Here is a 22,080-nt window from a genome sequence, read left to right on the forward strand (position 1 = left end):
GTTTTCTTCTCTCTTTTTTCTTTTGCATCACGCGCTGCAATGGACATCAAACGAAGACAAATTATGATATCCCTCCGCTCGCCTCCCTCCTGCCACGCAGCGAGAGGACTTTGAAGGAGGGATTTTGAACAAAGCCAGGATGCAGAGGAAATGTGTCAGAGGACTTGAGTTAGGCCTGGAAAGCCACTCCGAGCAAAAACAGTGATAATGTAATACTAGCTGCTTTATGGATAAACCCTCTGATGACATATCAGACATATCGGAGCTTGTGCTCACTTGGTGTGTCGAGGCCGTATCCATCAGAGGGATACAGTCAGGTGGTGAAGACGTTCCTAGAGTCCATTTTTCTTCAAGTGTGTTTACAGCAGGCATCTTTGAGTCTGTGCTACCAATGCTCAAGTGCCTTAAACATGCATTCTCTCTTCTGGCCATCAGGGGGCGACTCCTCTGGTTGTAAAAAGAAGTCTGATTGTATAGAAGTCAATGAGAAACTTCTTCTAACTACTTCTAATTTTTATTATCTCAGTTAACATTGTAAACATGAGGTGATGTTTTTTTCAATACAGCATGATGTTCATTTAGAGTCAAATAGACTTGTTTCCATATTACAACTTTAACCTTTTCATAGGGTGTTTTTACTTCATTAAAGTTAATTTGTGAGTCAATTGGTTTCTTAAAAATGTCCTATTCTGCATTCGGCTCCACACTCTCATGTCACTTCTGGTTGCAAAAACCCCCACGCCTCCACAAGATAGTAACGGCCAAAAACCAAGGTGACCAACATGCCATACTCAAGGCTTCAAAACCTTAGTCAACAAACCAACTGGTGACATCAAGATGATTACGTCCACTTCTTAGATACAGTCTGTATCATCCAGTTTCAATTCCTCTAGAGCCAAATAAAGGGATCATGATATTCAATTTTAGTTAAAAAATAATGATTAAATATGTAATTGGTAGTAGTTTCTCTAAATTCTAAATAAAAGGTTAATACAAAAATGTGTAAAAAACGAATTTAAAAAATATTATTTGCAACACTTGCACTGCATATCAGCAAGTGCAATGCAAAGCATCGGATGCAGTGGTGTAAAGCACGCCGCCACTGGACTCTAGACCAGCGGAGATGCATTCTCTGGACTGACGAATCACGTTTCTTTATCTGGCAATCGGATGGACGAGTCTGGGTTTGGCGGTTGCCAGGACAACGGTACTTGTCTGACTGCATTGTGCCACGTGTAAAGTTTGGTGGAGGGGGATTATGGTGTGGGGTGTTTTTCAGCAGCTGAGCTTGGCCCCTTAGTTCCAGTGAAAGGAACTCTGAATGCTTCAGCATACCAAGAGATGTTGGACAATTCCATGCTCCCAACTTTGTGGAACAGGTTGGGGACGACCCCTTCCTGTTCCAACATGACTGCACCAGTGAACAAAGCAAGGTCCATAAAGACATGGATGAGAGAGTTTGGTGTGGATGAACTTGACTGGCCTGCACAGAGTCCTAACCTCAGATAGAACACCTTTGGGATGAATTAGAGTGGAGACTGAGAGCCAGGCCTTCCTGTCCAACATCAGTGTGTGACCTCACAAATACACTTCTGGAAGAATGGTCAAAAAGTCCCATAAACACACTCCTAAAACTTGTGGAAAGCTTTCTAGTAGAGTTGAAGCTGTTATAGCTGTCATTTTGATTTCATTTCACTTTTTCGGACAAGAACCCATGCTTGGTTTCCCCACTTTCTGATGACGTACACATGACGTAGATGTTGCAAGTGTTTGTGGGTTTAGACTTTTACACCACACGGCTCCCAGAGTTCCCATCGCCGAGGCATCGGTTATCGTTCCCCTTTGATGTAATTGAGCCTCTAATCCCGGCAGTTTAAGTGTCATTGAGCTGCGCAGCTATGCAGCTATTTCTCTTCAGCTCCTGTGCAACAAACTCATTTCATCCTGTTTCATTTGCTGCACTGGAAGCAAAAACCTGGCTGATTTAATATCTGACCTTTTTTCTTCTTCCATCTTTATTACCTCACGCAGTCCTGTGAGTAATCTATTGTTTGTTCTAATTAGATGCTGTACATCTAAGTCACGTATAGGGAGCGACCGCCTCCGGCTAGCTTTAATGATTTTTTCCCTCTGAACCGTGCATCTTCAACCCTATGATTCTACTCTACGGTTTAACCACAGTTGCATGCTTGTGTGCGTGCGTGTGTGTGTGTGTGTGTGTGTGTGTGTGTGTGTGTGTGAGTGAATGACTCTCTGATGATATTCCTCCCCAGTGGCCTCCAGCAGTCCTCAGATTGTGACAGGGAGAGTAATTGGCCATCAAAGTAATCCAGACCCCTTCCTTCATTCGCAGCTAGCCGCCGGCGAGTGGAATTAGACACTGAATTCAGCCAGGGACATTAAACACAACCTTTGTATCCGTGTTTTGTGTGTGTGTGTGTGTGTGTGTGTGTGTGTGTGTGTGTGTGTGTGTGTGTGTGTGTGTTTTGACCTTAAGTTACGTGAGCATGTGTAAGAATGTGACTCTCGTGCAGCCTCTTGGTTTGTTAAAAATACATCCTGTAATCCAGCATAAGTAGTACCACAAAAGGTCTGATGAAATATAATATTACAGTAATCACATTATAAAAAGTTATCTAAAGATCGTGTGCAACATTGTCATTATTAAAGATCATATAATGGCTCTCTGCATGCATATTTTAATATATTTATATACATGAAAAGTGCCATCCCAGTCTCACGGCAGTTTGTGAAAGAACACAAAGTCACAGAACACAATCTCTTCTTTTCGTGTTCAGGGACACAAATTGTTTAGTGTTGCTCAGCAGTAAAACAATGCCAACGGAAAATGAATTAGGATCCTTTGTCATTGACACAGAAACAGAATGCATTGACATATATGCATCGTCCAGGGCTAGTGACGTAGTGTTAAATATTGAGAAAGACTACTTATAGTTGGCCAACAACGCAGGACTTTCAACCACGAGACCGGGGTTTGACACCTTGTACCCCAAAGTGTTGTTGAGAAGTGATGCGTTCTCGATGTTGAGATGCATGTATAGGAACTATTATGGAGAACCATTAGTTTGTAACGATGCTGCTTTTACGATGAATGATATAACTGTATTAAGAATTTTGTGTATTTTTAATTTCCTGAATCTTTGCAAACAGTGGGTGGTTTTTACATAAACGGATGATAGAGCCCTTTCTGAGTGTTTTGATTGTTGCTGTTCATTATGGCCTGCTTCCACTCGGCCCACTTCATTTTCTGATAAGTGCTGAGAGAGAGAGGAAAAACAACACTCTTCTTCTGAGCAAGGTCGGAGGTAAAAGCTTCTTTCAAAAAAGGTGTCAACAAGTGGAGACAGCTTCAAAGACTTAAAAACCAGTGATACAATTTTGTTAAAAAATGTTCAAAAACAGTGTATTTTAACATTCCTGGATCCCTTCCATGGATTGAACGTCTCCTCAGCAAACAGACAAAGATCCCGTGCTAACACCGACTGTACGACTTCCTCCCAGGTGTGTTGCTTCTGCAGTTAACTGGGTACGTCGACTCTGTCTTCATCAAACCGGCGACCGCCCGGGTAAGAAGCGTTTAGAGGTCACTCCCTGTGATTTACTCTTTAAGCCAATATCATGTCCACTCGCTGATGGAGGTGTGTTTGGCCGTCCTCCATGCTCCTCCTCACTGCCACCTAATCGCATTTGTGTTTGTACAAGGTGGTAATGCAGCGAATCAATGGAGCGGCCACAAAAGGCCCCCGCTATTTACTTCCACTCTGACTTCCTCATCTGAACACAACCTCAACGCAGCATCGACAGTGTGGGAACTATTTTTTTCCTTATGAGCTCCGTTGAAATGACACTGTGTGTGTATTGATATCTCTGAGTTTGACCTACAGTCCTGTTTAAGTCTCGAAGGGGAAGTCAAATTGAGTTTCTAGTTTTCTTAAGTTGTAATGCGACGTTTACCCGCTTTCCTCCTCAGCGACTCTTGAGCAAACTCTCTGCTGTCGTCAGGTCGGTCGCCGTCGGAGTATTTCGGTCCACAGCGGAGGCTCAAGTCATTTCACTTTGTTGACCTTCTGCTCTCTGTCATCGACTCACTTTAGCTTCTCTGCGAATAACCGGCCTCACACCAACAGCGACTGAAGCACACCAATACACAAGACATTCACTTCTCATACACACAATATGGAAATGCTGTTAAGGTTTAATTGATCTGAAGGAATGAAAGGAATTGGAATAAAAATATCGTAAAGAGGTTATTCATGGTATATTTGACTGTTTGATCTTTAGCACAGCATTTTCAGAAGCCTGTATCTCTGGGCTGCTCAGTTCCAAATCTCCAATTGTTTCCATTGGCTTCTCCTTTTAAGCCAACCAGAGTTGTGTAGTCAAGATTCAGAAGGGGATGTTAATGTCTTGTGCCAGAGTAATAGTCACAAAAAGGCAACAAGCATGGAGGAGATTGATGTAGCGATAACAGAAATATATCATAAAGCTGCATCTTTATGTTAACAATGGATCAAATGACTATGTGATATGAAAAGTGTCACAACAACAGAATTATCATCAGCTCAGCTGGTCTTCTCAGAGCTACTGTATATATTATTTTGAACGTCTTTCAGCTCATTGTTCTGTTTTTACAGCCTGCAAATGTATTTGTGGTTTCAGTAAAAAGAGTCAGAAGGCTTTTTTCAGGACGTTGCGGAAAAAAAGGGTGACACTCCTGCAACAAAAAGGCAGTGAAAAAGGGGGCTAGAGACTAGCTGGAGAGGACTTAGCAGCTAAAGAGAGATATTGGACTGATATTTGTCAGCTGTTTAAATCTGTGGTCTTAATCCAGGAGAAAATATATTATATAAGTACTGTATATTTAAATTGCAGTGTAGCTGTTGGGAAACATCATTTTGTCGGAGACAGGATTGAAATGTAGTGATAATGTTCTTCTGTGTGACTGGATTTCTACTCAGGCAACTGTTTTCTATGTTCACTCTAACTGCTATATGAGGTGATAATCTATCAGAGGCCAAGTGGCCAAAAAAACAGATCAATTAAGCTTGAAATTGGTATATTTCTTCAATCGATATGAACCGCTCCGAGCAAACGTACCCTCTTTCCCAACGACAGCACAAACACAACGTCAGACTGATAAATGGAGTGAAAACCAACCGTCAGTTTAGCCTCATTATCACACTAGATGTCAAGTTCATAATTGATTGCGTGTCGGATCAGAAATAAGACAATTAACATTTAAGTTCTGCAGAAAATACCGTCTTCTTCGGTTTCATCTCTGGACGTGTTTTATTTAGGTAACATTTTATGTCATGCAGGCTGTTTAAAAGTCCCTCTCTTTTCCATCTCTGCAGGTCCGCCCGTGAACGTAACCTGCAACATTTTTATCAACAGTTTTGGGTCCATCGCTGAAACAACAATGGTAAGCTCAATTATCCTTAATGCCACTTTGTTATACAGCTCCATGTGGAGATTTTGCTGGTATTCATTTGTTGCTCATGTGTGTGTGTGTGTGTGTGTGTGTGTGTGTGTGTGTGTGTGTGTGTGTGTGTGTGTGTGTGTGTGTGTGTGTCTGTGGTGTGGCGGCTAATGGAAAATTTCACATCTCGTCTCAACTGCATTTTGGCTGGGGTAATTTTGCCCTGAAAAATGTGATTAATTGAAATGGCGGCACTGATATTCAGCACATCCAAAGTTTCATTTTTATTTTTCCTTTGAAAAATGAAAAGCCTTCTGCCCTGCGAGTGTTTAGAAATGCCTCTGCCTCATTGAGCTTGTCTCCCATTTCAAACACTTCATTTGAAAGAGCACATCACGGCCGCATCCATTTGCATAACAACGCGGCGGCGCTGCGTTTGTGCCTGTTTGCGAGCAACGAGTGGAAATTTACGCTCATTCATTACACAGAAAATCCATTAGTGTTAATATAACTGAACCGCCGACCGTCACAGACCAACATGGCCCAAAGCAGATACGGTGACACTTAACGGTGTGTGTGTGAGACAGTAGAGGTGGTCTCGGCAGCCATGGCACCCATGAATGTTGTTAAAACAGGTCGCTACTCAAACCCTCATAAAACACATGAATCACGTTTTCATTCTCCAAATGCATCGAGCCCATGAGCTGTATAAACCCTGTGCAGGGTCAGAGGGAATATTAACGGCATGGAGGTCATGTCACAACTTTGTGTACAAATACACAAAAAATACAGGTCGATTTTATAAGGGTGATTCTAGTTGCTCAATATGTTTTAATTTGCCTTTATACAAACATCCTCTCATCTCGTAGAGAGGCTAAGAAACGAGACCTTCCAGTGGACCACCATGCAACCTTATTTCCCCAAAAATATGCATAGTCAGTGGCAAAAGACATATTTTTTATCCTGTTTATATTGCATCATTAATTACACATTTCTTCATAGGACTGCATGGCTTTAATGGGGCTGAATAAAAATAAATAACAATAATGAATCAAATTTGTGTGCAGGCTTGAAGGATAAGGATGGATTCTCCTTTTGTCTTAGTATCAGTCTGGTGGAAATATATAATATAATATATAATAACTAAATAAACTGAGATGACCAAAATGCTAAACTTAAGGCTTCCAAACAGTGGATCACTAATGAAAGGGTGACATCATGGCGACTATGTCCACTTCTTATATACGGTCTGTGCTTGTAGCGTAAGTTAGGTGCCGTAGCGTCATTGACATAATATTGACATCATATTGACATAACATAACAATCCACATTGGGTTACAGTATAGCAGCAACCCCCTGAGTAAAAGTCTGTTTGCCTCCACCACACACCCACCCCTCCCATAGCGGGCTTCTCTTTGTACTAAGCCAGTTGCTCTGAGCGTCTAATAATGACACCCGCTGGTTTACACTGGACTTAGATGAAAGCCCAGCGATCTCATAAAGACTCCATAAAGGGGGCCTTGTGTGTCGGTGTCAAGGCGGCGAGGCCCACTGACCAAGCATGGCCGTGTGATGCTCCGGAGGTGAGAGCAGGCTGTTACATTAGTTCTCCAAAGCAAAGTAAAGAAACTGAACCGTCTCCAGGACTGTGGGTTTAATAAGGTTTGATTGATGAAGCAAACAAATCAACAACAGTAATACAATTCAGAATGTGATTGCACATTTATTAAATCCTAATTGATGGACAGAAACATGTTTCCAACAGTTCATTTAATAACAGCACAGATAAAAACTAAACATAGAAATGTCTCATGTAAAATATTCAGTATCTCTCTGAATCTGGCTGATAATGGAGGACCCCATGGCTTTTATGGGGCTGAATAAAAATAAATAACAATAATGAATAAAATTGGTGTTCGGGGCCTTTGAAGGATACGGATGGATTCTCCTTTTGTCTTAGTACCAGTCTGGTGGAAATAGTATCTAAATCCTGATGTGTCTTCTTCCTCTGTGCTCCTTTATTCTCCGAAAACGATTAAAAACACATCAGTGAGTTGTTGCTCACAATGTTCCTTCATTACCACGAACACACACTCTTGTTTATTTTAATCTCCTCAATGAAGAAGAAGGAAGGGGGGAAGGAAGGAAGCACTAAAGGAGAAGAGAAAGAAAGATCTCCAGTCCATTGATGGAAATTCACAAAAACACGAGGGATAAAGGGAGGTGAAAAATGAAAGAATAGAAGAAGGAAAATCATAGAAAGGAGGATTTCCTGAGCTGAACACACACACACACACACAAACACTCACATCGCTGCATTGAAACTGCTGCCTCCTGCAGATCCTCGTCATGCAGAACAAACTCCAGATTTTCCGTCCTGCAGAAGCTGAATCGATCCGTGTCAAAATCAAGAAGGGAGGGAGAGACGGAGGGATGAAGGAGGCAGTAAGAGGGATAAAAGGGGGATGACTGAAGGAAGAAAGAAATAATGAAAAGAAAAAAATGAATGAGGGGAATTTTAGATTTTAGCCAAGCTAGCAGCTGTAGAGATGCAGGTTTGTTGGCCAGTCTATCAGTCTGTGCTGTCCACATGGTCCCCAGAGGATGAACCCTAGAGCCTTTGGTGATTACCTCCATTACAGTTTCAAATCTGTCTGTGACTTCAGCACCACGGACAGCGGCATGGATGTCTCAGTACCCAGCACAGTTAGGCCACATTCACACCACACACGTACGTTGCTGGACGAGCACTTCAGTCTATGACGTCTCTTTTTGTTCTTTAATTACATGTTCACAGGACAATTAGATTCCACTTTTTACATGCATACAGTCTTTTCAAAAGACATTTCCAGTGTAGGTTTACTTTTTTTTAGGCTGATGCAACTTACACAACAAAACTATTTGGTTCGGTTTAGGAAAAGATCGTAGTCATAGTGAGTTATGTAATAAAATGAAAATAAGTCAACGTTGACTTGGTCTCCTGGGTGAAAGTGAACCTGCTGTGACACTAACTCACCGCTATGGCACCATGAGGAACTTTGGTTCTGAATGACAGATCTGTTATCTGTCCATCCAGATGTGTGTCTCCAACTTCTCTTTGTCCTTAGAGGATGCTCTCTGTTGTGTAACTGTATGAACAAGGTCGTGATGTTAGAGCTCAGACGTCAGAGTCTGTCCCTCAGACTGTCAGACAGAGCAACACGTCATTCATTGTTGAACCTCTGCTGATGATGCTGAGACTTGAGTTCAGCCACTGAGGACCACAGTCGGTGTAAATGCTCTAATCTCTCAACGGGTGGATTAGAAGCAAAAACAAAGCAGCTGAAATAATTGGATTCATACGTTTTTATCAAACCAGAAAATCGATTTTAAAGCTCCAGAGGAGGCAGAGGACGCTTTCTAGATGCAGTGACGGTGTTCGTTGCAGTGTGTAGCTCTCGCTTTAAGCTTAGACTACAATATCCCTCCATCCTCCATACACACACACACACACACACACACACACACACACACACACACTGTGCTGTGCTGCCAGGGCCGGAGCACAGTGATAGATGGAGACGGTAGAATGGTGCAGTGCGTGTTGAAGTCCCGGCGGTACACGGCTTTATTCCTGTTTCAGCGCTCTACCCGCTCGCTTGCTTGCTCACTCTCTTTCTCTCCATCACACACACACACACACACACACACACACACGTCTCCCTCCATTATTTCCTCTCCTTTTGTGAACAGACCTGTACTCACTCCAGCTGTTAAACACATACTTGATCCTCAAACATTTGATCAATCCATATTGCTTTACTCTCTAACACACACACACACACACACACACACACACACACACACTTTTTTATTTTTAGATAAACACATCCAATGCCAACAAACAAAAGGAGAATAAAAAAGTGCAAGAGGCGTAAAATAATTCTTGCACCAGATAAATGTAATGTACATATGTTTGAAAGACACTCATAATAATGAATTGAGATTTAGAAAACTTGGTGGCCTGAATATGAGATATTTAATAAAGGAGAGCTAGAACAGGATATGCTACGACAGCATATTAGTGCCATTGTAGGGAGAAAAAAAGATGCTCACTTGCTGTGTATGATGCCTCTATCTATTATACATATATGGGCCAAATTGTCATCTTATGGGTGTTTATTAATCGCCGGTTGGGCTAAGATGCTAGCGGTAGTTTTCACTTGTTGTCATAGCAACTGCAAACATCCAGTGTTAGCAAGCAACTTTATTGCTTTATATCGGCTATAGGTACACGTTGACATTAGAAAGAGTTTTCTAGTGTGCTTACATCAACATAAACAAGTCTCATTGAGTATGTAAACGTAAATCTAGGCCATGTCATTTTGTTTCCTACATTGTCCTGAATACGCCGGCGTGGTATACACTACGGTTTAATATTTGTGGTATTTTGTGATGTACCTCTCTCACCACAGAGGCTCTTTATCCTTCAGACACGGAAACCTCAATCACTTTATTTCCCTTTGTCACACCTCTCTCTCTCCCTCCCTCTCTCCCACAAACACACACACAGTTATCTCGCCGCTCATTCATCCCCCCTCTCGCTCTATGAACAGGCTTTACACTGTGTTGCTTAAAGTATGATTGCCAGCTTTATCCCTGTTTCTCGCTCGATTTCTCTTCCTGTATATCTGCCACTCGTTCTCTATCTATCCATCTCCATCGAACGCGGCCTCAGTTGCCCTTAAATAAACAGCCATTTTGAATGTTATCAGCCCTTTAAATGGCCGTTATCAGTTTTTATCACAACCATCCTAACACTTCAATCAGCGCCAGCCAGCACGTAGAGAAAGGTTGCAGTCTTAAACATGTGCTACTACTACAACCTTTTGGAAAACATACCACAGTCTGGATGAATTAACTTAATTCAACTTCAATTATAAATGTTGAATTTGTACGTTCTAAGTCAACATGTTGAATTTTTGTTTCACACAAGACACAAACAATTCAATTTAAAATTATTTATAGTGTCATATTACAACAGAAGTTCAGGACACATGGAGCAGGACGAGAACACGCTCATGATTCTCAGATTCAATTCATTGCCACAGTGGCGAGAAAAAAACTCCCCAAACAGACTTTTAGGCAGAAATATCGAGACCAGGATCTTGGGCTCCATCTGAATTAGTAATATTAGTAGTTGTAGTATTAACAGTAGTTGTAGTATTAGCAGTAGTATTAGTATTAACAGTAGTAGTCCATGGTGGCAGACAGCCACCCTAAAACAGTAAAAGTGTGATTTAAAAACAATGAAATAAGCAGATTAAATAGCAGAGGATTAAAATGATTAAAATAGGATATCTTTTTAAAGAAAGCTGGTGTTCAGGGAGGTTGTTCCACAGGTAGGGAGCAGAGAAACTAAATGCTGCTTCACGCTGGTCCTGATCCAGGGAACCCCGAGTAAACCTGTCCCAGATGACCTGAGGGTTCTGGATGCTACAGAACTCTGAGATGTATTTAGGCCGAGACCATTCAGAGCCTTGCAGACCAGTAACAGGATGTAAGAACCTCTCCCGTTACATACAGGAATCCAGTGCAGTGATTTAAGGACAGGCGTGGTATAGTCCAGTTTCTTGGTGTTTATCTTATCATAATTGTTGGAAGCCATATTCAGAATTCCAATTTGAGTTGCACAGCCCGAACATGTAGTCACTAAATCTGGCCTTTCATAGTCTGAAGCCCCGCTATGATCGGCCTCACATCCTGGTTGGTTATTGACAGTGAATGTAGCACACTAGCAGCATCGCGTCACACAAATGGGCCGTGTCCATGACACTCCCACGCTGCAGCGAGTCACCTGACTTCCTCATCCTGTCATGATTACTATGGCCACTAGAGGTCAGCGTCCTAGTTCTTGTACTCGTGCGTGACCGAGCTGTTTGCCTAAACCTTACCAAACCAGGACACCAGGTCAGAACGCCTCTAAGGCACTGACACATGACGGATTTGGTTTTTAGGATTTTTTTAGGTTAAACCCATGTTTGTCCTGTTTCTTCTCTTCCCCCTCCTCTCTCTATTACACCAACATTACTGTCACCCAAAGTAATAATAACAGTCGCAGTAGCACTTTTAACCATTGACAGAAATGTCAACCCTAAAAAAGAATGAAAAAGTCGACCATATTTCTGTCATGTATCGGCCCCGTCTGTGGATTTTATTACATCTGCACTGTATCTGCAGCTGTACACAGTCAGCAGATCTATTTTAGTCCTACAACTGCAAAATGTCTTCCCGTAAACCTAATTCCGTCAAACTGGTTGATTCTGTGAGCTGCGGCCCCAAATCTCTTGCATCACATTGCAGCTTTGATAGACCGGGTTTAATTGCATCACATATCGGTCAAATATCTCATTTATCAAAATCACCTCCAGATCCAGAGAGGATGATCTGACATCCACAGTGCTGCTGCTGTTGATGGAACTTATTTCCGAGGCCGCACGGTAAAAAAAAACAGCATCTTTCTCTCTCATCGTTGTCAGAACAGATGTGCCGCCATAATGTGTGAGCCTCCATAACCTCCTACCTCTCCTCCCTACCTGAGCAGCATCCAGGGAGCCGGCAGGATGTTATGACAGGCGTGGAATTAGAATACGGCTGCTGCTGTTTCTCTAGTTTTTCTTGTTGTTGGAGGAGGATAAAGAATAAGAGGAGGAGGAAGATTGCATTCTTTCATGCATGGTTTACTGCCTGAGTTTAATGCATGCTGAAATGAGCGCAGAATTGTGGTACAGCATTTCCTCTGCTAATGGTTTCATAGCAGCGTGGCGGTGGTGGATCGGTAATTTCCGTCCGACGGCCTTATGTCAGGATATTAAACACGAGTGTGAACCTACAGGCGGCCCACTTTTTACTGCACATATGCGGACGTCCTGCGGCGTTTTCCCTCCGTCCTCAGGAGGCGTTCAGCACAGAGCCACCTCAGTGTCAACAACACTGCCCAATCCCATTCTAAATCATATGATATCATGCATTTCAACCATATCGTAAATTCGTGCCTTCAAATTACTTCCCCCTCATTTGAGTCCTGGAGTCCGTCGCTGTTCTCGGTTTAATCCTCTAAATGTGCATCCAGCTGCAGCCGTGAGGAGCCTCTGACCCATGAAGCTGAGGTTTTATGGACTGAATGACATTCACGAGAGGAGCAGTTTATCCATGAAATCATCTGTCGTCTCACAGCATTGTGTTTAAAAGGCAAAAACCTCCGTGGTGTTTAAGGCAGCCGCCATCGCCGGGAACAAAACGCTTGGTCACTGAATAAGATTTAGACCAAATTAAAATGAAAGACACAATCTGTGATCGGGATGGAGATGAACTGGTGCGAAGGTTGATGTCAGTACTTGTAAATGTTTACAGTAAATGTGTAATCCGAATGTTGAAAAAAGGTTTCTGTATAATGCGTTGTAATGCCAAGAAAGACTTGATTACAACAGTTAAAACTGTACAATTGGAAGTATTAATGCAGGATATATCATTTTTAAAATTCATATAGCATGTAGAAGTCCACTGATCTAAGAAGTCTCTTGAAACACCAAAAAGGAGGAACATCACAATAATTAGCTGTGTAAAAAGTTGGACCACTGGATTAATAACTAGATGTTTGTCTTTAGTGACTTCGTTAAGGACACTTCCTCTCCACTCTGCCCTTTCCACGCCGGCGTCCAACCTCAGGCGATGGTACGAGTGATGATCCTGGCGTGGGCTCGCTCCCCTCCCCTCCTCTCTATCCCCTCGCTCCCTCTCTCCATCCACAGACGTGCCTCATCTCTGAGCCATTTCAGGTTATTTATCATATTCTCAAGCAGAGGAGAAGGTGACTCCTTCCCGAAAGGTCAAGCTCATTTGTTTCATGTGAGATATCCCGTCTCATAAAGAGAGATTAATGGTGGAGGGGCGTCATTGAAGCTGATTGCCATGTGACTGTATTCAACTCACACTTACAAGCAGAACCGTGGCTGATTGCCCCTTTAAATGCCACCCACTGGGGTTGCTGGCATAGCCGCGCATCGTCCCGGTGACGCATTTCTGCTACATCACGCAGCTTAATGACGGCTCCAGCCCGGCCGGTGCGGCGGAGCTCCATATTCTGGGAATAATTGACAATTAGGGGGATGGAGAGGCGAGCTAAATGTCACCTCACGCTGAATAAAGACACCCTTTTTCTTTTTTTAGGATTGTGGAGCAGAGAATGGAGCAGGTTATACAATATAACTCTGAAGGAGCAACAGCTAATATCTTCTACCAGGATAGACTATTAAACCTGAACATAAATCTAGTTCTGACCTCAAAACATCCCTCTGAAGAGATGATGGAGGAGCAGACAAAATGGCTGTTATCGCCAGAAAAATGAATCCTTTTTTGTTTAAAGTCTTCGACAAACACTATTTGTGTTTCCTTGTGAGAGTAATAACCGGCTGTCAAAGCGACAATGACTACATTTTCCACTTTCATGTAATGTTCTTACGCGTTCATTCAAAGACGTGTTTGGCAACTAAAGCAGCCAAACACACGGTGCAGCACATTTATTACATTTAAATGTCAGCAGCAAAACACACATTCAATGTAACACATCATTACAAAAGAGGGTATTTTTATCATTTTTTCTTTAGGTCATCATCATAAACGTCTGATATGAGTCATTTTAATTTGGAAGACAAAAACAAGTCATCATTTTAGTCCTTCACAAGGACTGAAATATTAAAATGTCCCATAAATGTCTTAATTTAAAAAAAAAAATCTAAAACTCGTCATCCCTGTATGGATGTGTCAGGTAAACAGCAGGCTGATGGTTTTAAAGCCACACGGTGGGCGTTCATCTCTGTGCTGGAATGTGTGTTAAACCTCCGTCGGCTCACATTCCACCTGGATGAATCCTTGTATTCCCCTCAGATTCAGAGAGTCAAAGTGAGGGCTACATGGATTAAGAACAGTTGTAGGATTCATTTTTTGTTGTGTACACATTTTTGGAAGATGTGAACAATACTGTGTGCAGGTGACTCTTCAATGCACTTAATAAGCACTCTCAATTACAGGAAACATTTCATACAGTTTATACATAGTTAGGTTGAGGCAACAAGATCATTTGTTTAGGTTTTGTGAAATAGTTATTTGGTATAAGATAAAATACAAAAACACAACAATACTTAGTCAGGCAACAAAACAACTTGATTCTACCAGGATATAAGTCTCCTGTTAGTATACATACTAATGAAAACATAGTATGCATATTTTATTGTAGTTCTGCTAATAGATCCCCCTAAATGCTGCCCACTGGACCTTTAGACGGTCAGTGGTGTAACGGTACCCAGGATTGTTGCCTTCATACAAGATTGAAGAGAAAATAAGACAGAAAACATCCCCAAACCCCAACAGAAGCCCCGTCTGTCTTGTCTGACGGCTCTGTGAAAAGCAGCCTTGTATCTCCTGTTCATCCGTCCCTCGCCTGCCCTCCCAGTGTGTCCCTCCATCCCCCCTGTGTAAGACTTAAGAGGGAGCAGCAGCTCCATGACCTTCAGCTGCCTTCCAGCTTTGCAGCGGGCCGACTCTCCACACATCCATCTGCCTGTCTGGATGCCTCTATTTCTGGAATCTTCCTTTTTCGGGTGCTTTTACTGTTTTGTTTTGTCAAAAAAAAGTAAAACTTCAAACTTTGTACTTCATCAGTCAAACCACAGCGGACACGAGGCTCCAAGAACAAGCACAACAATGAGAATAGAGAGTAGAAACGGCTACAAGTTGGGTCTGAGAGGGATCTGAGGCAGCACACGGGCAGAGAGAGAGATCTCAGATACGGCTCGCCAACACAACTCAGCCTGATCACTAAAATCTCTAACATTCACATAAAGGAATGACACGTGGATGAAGACCCAGAACCACCTGCTCATCCAGGCACGCAATCCTGTCCATCACTCCATCGCTGCATGTGCCGGTATCGGCCGATTCGCTCTTCAAGCATCTCCAGTCAGCAGTCAGTTCCCCTCGCAGTGATCCTCCACTTCCCCTCGTCTCTTTTAAAAGGGAACATCTCCCCGCGGATGCAGTTTCACATCCTTCTGTTCGAGGTGTTCCCGGGAGTTATGCTTTATACCTTTTGCGGGTTTGTTGACATTTACTTTCTCTGATGAATCAATTTCCCTCCAACGTGCCTCGTCTGCTTGACAGAGAACGCGGTCGTGGCTGTCGCCCCTGGATGGTGATGATAGCACTGATGGTAAAATAGGAGTTAATAGAGATTTACAAGAAGGAAATGCAAAAAGACGCTAAAAGATGCAATAAACAAGAAGAGGAGCTGCAACACCGATGTTACACTTTAGAGGTTTCGTAAATGTAATCTGTTGGTTTCTATTTGTCCATTTTTTTTGTGTAACTTAGAACAAAGAAATGTTAATGGGAAGTTACTTCGGAACCTTTTGTTGGTGGACAGATTATTTAGTTGCCTGAACCCAACCCAACGACTGACAGAAAAAGAAGTCGTGCTGAGCAACACATAACCGATAGATTGTGAGTGTTTCATGATGTACTGGTTTGGTAGCTTTGCAATTCATCTTGACAAGCTAAGAAATATATGCATCATACACTCCGATTTCACAATGAAAACCAATATTTAGTAGAAAGTCAGCTTTAGAGTGAAAGAGCAGCTTTATTTGTCTTCATTTAAGGCCCTTTCGGGTCTTAATTAAATGAAATATGCTGCTGTTGCTATAGAAATGGTTGTTATTGTTTCTTCTTCCCTGTAATGATGATAAAACAGACGTAGCTCTCTAACGCCTACGTGTCGTCTGTCCCGTTTGCCCCCCAGGACTACAGAGTGAACATCTTCTTGAGACAGCAGTGGAACGACCCTCGGCTGGCCTACAGCGAGTACCCCGACGACTCGCTGGACCTCGACCCCTCTATGTTGGACTCCATCTGGAAGCCCGACTTGTTCTTCGCCAACGAGAAGGGCGCCAACTTCCACGAGGTCACCACCGACAACAAGCTCCTGCGCATCTCTAAAAACGGCAACGTGCTGTACAGCATACGGTGAGTGGAGCGACGCGTGAGGAGAAAAGGCCGGTTGTTAAAGTGATTACTGCAGTAGGATGCACCTCGAAGTCTCCTTGCTCACACGCAGACGATTTCATTAAAAGTGCAGTGGTTAGAATTAACTTTCGGCAGCTGTAAAAAGCAAAGTGCCTTCATACTGGCAGAGTAGAACTGTTCAATGATCATTTAAAAGAGATTCAACAGTAATAGAAAAAGTTTAGAGTCGCAGCAGAAGAGGAAGGAGAAAGGTAATAAGTCTGGAGGTTATATTGAAACAATCAGTTATAAAACTATGATGGAAGATAGAAAGCAACGGCTCTGTCTTCCTGTTTATTGCGTCCCAAAGACCTTCATCTTCTGCTTTAGAGTGCTCTCATTGCGTCAAAGTTTGAGCTTTTTATTTCCTACTTCCTGACTCTTTTTTTTCTGTATCTCCAAGACATCCCATTCAAGGCTCTCAGAGTTATGGCCGCCTTCAGCCGACAAACCTTTTAGCCCGCCGGTGCAACCTCCTGTTCGCTTTTATTGCCTCCTCTCAGGGGCGAATGAGAAAGCGACGCAGCTGCCATGGTAATCTACTCAGCCTGTTAGTATTCCGGCTGAGTCCAATCCGTTATCAACCTCAGTTTTCACCTTCGTGTCCGGCAGCAGGAGCAGCGAGATTGGCCCTTTATAAGTAGCATCAGAAAATAAGGGATGAACCCCGGCGCTCTTTCATTTCTTAACTTGACAGCATCAGAATGAACCCTCCTCCGCCGATCAGCCCGATCTCGGCGGCGGCGTTATTAAACCGTCCCGAGGGGAGCCGGAGAAAGTGGCTCTTGTAAATGTTGTTTACTCCGTTTTCTGATGTTTATCGCTCAGCGGCGGAGCGGCCCTACGAGTCGTGACTGATTGGCCCGCGTCGCCTCCGAGATGACAGTGAACTTTCTCTGAGATTGGATGATCAGATTCCCGAGTAGTATACTCTCCTGCTGGGCTTCAGGAGGAAACGCAGGGCTGGCTCTGATCCGACATCAGGTCCCGTTTGATGAACATCTAAGGAGAAGCTCCGATGATTTAATTTCAATAATTCTAGTTTTCTCTGAACCAAACATTAACGTACAGATGGTAAATCTTATTGGATATTATTTCTGAGCTGGACATTGTCCTGGTTTTACATAATGTCTTACCGCTGATAAGACATTTGTGTACTTAATTTAAAATTATAATTCATTAATTATTCTTGCATGACCTTAACATATGCAGATAATAAGTTACAGAATATATGTTTAAAAAAAAATGCAAATATCTAACGTTTCATTAAAAAATCCATTAGTAGAGGAACAGGAAGTTATTGAGCCTCTGAGCACTTTTGTCACTATTAGCATAAACATTCATTTTTCAACAGTTCGTCACTGAACTTAATCTATTGGTTTAATGCTGAGCAACAAGAACTGACCTTTTTTGTTGGGATGGATTTAGGCAACAAAACAAATGTTATTTTTAAACCTCTTGGGTTTCAGGGACACACTGTGTTCACCAGTCCATCACTGAAAACACGAAGAACGAAGAAGTTTTCTTTCGTACTAAATGAATGAGATACATCCAAAACTCGTCCATGTGTCCACTGCAAACAGAAACTACTGCAAGCTAATTCAGCATATTTTAATGGTGCTAATTTCTCAAAATGTATAGTATAGTTCTACAAAACGGTGCTCTGGGTGTTGCCCATGGCAAAGAGCACCTGCATTGAAACACTGTACGTCCTGCTGGCATCTCTCAAAGCATTATGGGAACTCTGCTCATAAAACATCATTATCCCCCAAATGGAAGTAATGAAGAGACAATCATCATGGTCGTTTGGCAGATTTCTTTACATAACAGAATATGTGACTTGCTTGACGTTCTTTCAAAATGAATGATTTTGTTTGTCTTTTGCAAACTTTGCACATTAATTTACCATTCAGCAAAAATCACATGTCGTCAATCTCCTTGTGGTGGATCAGACCTGCAGGGTCCGAGGCTCAACTCCAACTGGAGTCTAAAGCAAGGCACTTTTACTTTTGCTCAGCATTAGGTGTTTAGGTGTCACGATGCAGCAGACAGGAAACCACAGAGCTGAATCTTCTTTCTGAGAAAGTGGGACATCTGTGCAGGCTGCATCATGTGTGTAATACATATTCAGCATCCTGTCAGAGGCTAACAATGTGCAGACACGGCAAAGTGTGTCTTGTACATCAGATGGGCTGGACGTGCATGTTGTAGCAGCGGGTGTCCTGTTAGAGCGGAACAGGAGGACGGAGCGTGTGCAGCAAAATCACCTCCTGAACGTCATGACAACCCGCTGACACCTCCAACTCTGCAGGGATGAACCAGAGCCGGGGCGGCTTTTTACTTTTCTTAGTGAAATGAACACATCGTTAGTGGTTTAGGATGATGGTTTTTCTCCAGCAGTTATCAACTGAGGATTATCTTCAAAGTCACCTGACGGATAACGAGCTCCCTGATTACCACAACATATCACAAAGCACTGCAGACGGGGAATAAGTAGCACCGTCTGTCACTCACTCAGATCAACTGATTAAGTTACCTGTTTAAAGATGAACAATACAGAATATTTGGTGATTCAAAGTGTATTTTTAACCTTAGAAGCAGCAATTAAGAAAACAATCTCGCCAAGAAATCCATTTACCATCTGTGCTTTCGATCGTGTCACAGGGCTCGTTCATTACTCCCCACGCACCATCCAGGGAATCTATATCAATTATTATATCCAGGACGATATAGAGGACTATATAGAGGACTCATCGCTAAAATGAAAACAAGGAAAAAACATGATGGAACATCTGTAATACATATTTCTAGTATTATTGGAACCTATTTTGTTGAGTCGCCCTTTTATTGGATTGTTGTGTGTGAATTTAAGTTCCTCTCGAGCAGTGATGTTAATATACTAGGACTTTTATTGTGAAAGGTAGAAACCGAAGGAGTGGTATACACTGCCGTTGTCAATGTGGAGGCAATAAGCATATTTTCCCAAATAAATAAATAAAAGTCCTTTTTTCTATTTGTGTTGTTCTGCTCACATGATGTTTGTATCATGGATTTGTATCAACGCGTCATTTCCCTTCAGCACAATGCATGATGGTATATAATAGTTGGTTAGTTAACTACTTTTCAAGATGCATTCTGGGATACTTTGAGTCCACTATATAGGAGATAATAATTCTCACTCTAGAATCCCACACTCCTATAAAATGGTAGCGAGTGATTTCTTCAGCAGCAGACGGACTTTGTAGATGTTAAAATCTCTTCCTCTTTTTTGAGCACTTGAAGTCCCATCCATCATTGATGTTATCTTAAAAGCTGAGTTTCATAATTCATCCTACAGCTGTGCTAATTCAAGATCATGGGATGTGATGGTGTGATAGAAAAGGCTAGTAAATGGGCCTCACGGTGAGGTGGTTTTCATGTAAAGTTGGTGATATTGTAGGTGTAAATCTTAGTATTGAGTTATTATTTCTAACTTAAAAGCTTTGAACAATTCACAATTAGCATACCAGACTAGCTTTGCTGATTTTTCCTCTTGTAATTTGACAGACTACACAATGTATTGACTTATTGAAGAAGAATAATAGATTGATTCATATTGAAAATAATCATTGGTAGCATCTCTATTTTGGTATTTATTTTTTTAAAACACAGTTCTACAGTTCTGTTGCATCATAATTCATCCTACAGCTGAACAAATTCAAGATCATGTGATATGATAGAAAGCTCCAGTCGAAAGCTATTAAATGGACTTCAGAGTGATTGTTTTTTGGTGATATGTTGGTGGGACATCAATCTCCTGATTTGTTGCAACTACCAGCAATTTATTTGGAAAAAATGGATAATTACATCCCTAATTTGAAATAAAACGTGACAAAAAAGGCCAGACCTTTTACAGCAGCACATTCTGACGTCTGATTGGGAGGAGTGGAGCAGTAATTATGTGTAAGAATGTTTCCAATGGTAGATATCTCATTTTAAAATGAAAGTCTTTAATTTCAGTAAAGCATCATATCAGTTACAAAATAGCTTTTCCATTAATTTCTGGGAGAAGTTGACGTGTGCAGAGATACATTTCCTCCATGTGACAGCAGTAATTAATTTTGGTGCCTGAGCCTCAGAAACCTAATGTGTCTCCAGGATGACGCGGGACCGGCTGCCTCCAACATTTTAATTTTCGGAGTTTCACGGCTCAGCCTAGCATGAAACGAGATTCCTTCCCCGTGTTACTGCGCGCCTGCTCGGCTACAGGTTTCTAAGTCCTCCAGCAGAGAAGAAGACATGCTGAGGTCTGCAGTGAAACCGTGACCTCTAACGCCACGTTCTTGTTTTTGGTTTTATTTTTCGCATTATGAGAAAAAAAAATCGGTCTCCGATTCAGGCTGCGATTCAATATCTCTTTGATTAAATGATTAACTGATAAGGAATGTTGAATACGGGCGAAGTCATCTCCTAAAACAGCTGGTCATTGTAGTTTATAACAAAAGTGACTCAAACAAGAGGAAAGAGTGTATTTTCTGGGGACTATTTTCAGTGGCGGATTTATCCACATTTGGTTAGGGTTAGGGTTGTCTTCATGAAAACAATTACAGATCAGATGATCCTGTTATCAATGTTGTTATTACGATATAATGTTATTGTCATTGTTGGGGTCGTACAACAAAATGCAGTTGTAATCCCATTTTTGATATATAAAAAAATACACAAAAGCATATTATATTTATTATATAATACGGTTAAGGGAGGAGGTTTGACTTTCACCCTTTAAATATGTGATGTTTGCTCCTCAGTATTTAAACTTGTTGTGTTGTGAAATGCTTTTTTATGAGCTTAAAGCTAAATGCTTATATTATATAATGCAAGTAAGTGATTCATTTCAGCTATTGTTGCAGTAAGTCTTAGTGTGTATAATCCAAAAAATAAATATGAGGTGTGTGTGTGTGTGTGTGTGTGTGTGTGTGTGTGTGTGTGTGTGTGTGTGTGTGTGTGTGTGTGTGTGTGTGTGTGTGTGTTTGCAGAATAACACTGATCCTGGCTTGTCCCATGGATCTGAAGAACTTCCCTATGGACGTCCAGACCTGCATCATGCAGCTGGAGAGCTGTGAGTACACACACACACACACACACACACACACACACACACACACACACACACAGTGAGGGGTCCGGGGAGAGCATCAGTCACTGAGCAGCTGCTGGGTGAGAGGTATGATATAGATTTCTATGTGGCCTTTTCATTCTTTCGTTCTCACCGATGAGAGGAGAATCACAGAAACCTGAGCTGAAGTTCAAACAGTTCTGTAGTTCATCAAAGACAGAAAGAACAATACACTGTGAATAGCAAGACACAAGTCAGCTGGTTTACCACAGCCTTATGAACCCAACACAAACTACTGTGTTAGGATTTAATGGCAATAAATGGAGATTATGATGCTGATAACATTTCTTTAAGTCCTTTTTGTTTCTTGCTCTATTTTTCATATTTCCTTAATTTATTCTCCGTCTTACCTTTACTCTTTCTTTTTCTTGAGATGACAAAAAGCTCA

The 22,080-nt window shown here is 41.9% G+C and overlaps 1 protein-coding gene across 4 annotated transcripts in view; it reads left to right on the top strand.

Moving 5' to 3' along the window:
- The window catches only part of glra1 (glycine receptor, alpha 1), a 119,396-nt gene that overhangs the window by 57,346 nt on the left and 39,970 nt on the right, over positions 1 to 22,080 (top strand). For all 4 annotated transcript variants that reach the window (XM_084009747.1, XM_084009748.1, XM_084009749.1 and 1 more), the window contains 3 exons: positions 5,376 to 5,443; positions 16,275 to 16,498; positions 21,553 to 21,635. In XM_084009747.1, the coding sequence (XP_083865873.1) occupies positions 5,376 to 5,443; positions 16,275 to 16,498; positions 21,553 to 21,635 (375 nt within the window). The remainder of the gene's footprint in view (positions 1 to 5,375; positions 5,444 to 16,274; positions 16,499 to 21,552; positions 21,636 to 22,080) is intronic.

Source organism: Eutrigla gurnardus, assembly GCF_963514095.1.
Source record: "Eutrigla gurnardus genome assembly, chromosome: 5".
Taxonomy (NCBI): domain Eukaryota; kingdom Metazoa; phylum Chordata; class Actinopteri; order Perciformes; family Triglidae; genus Eutrigla; species Eutrigla gurnardus.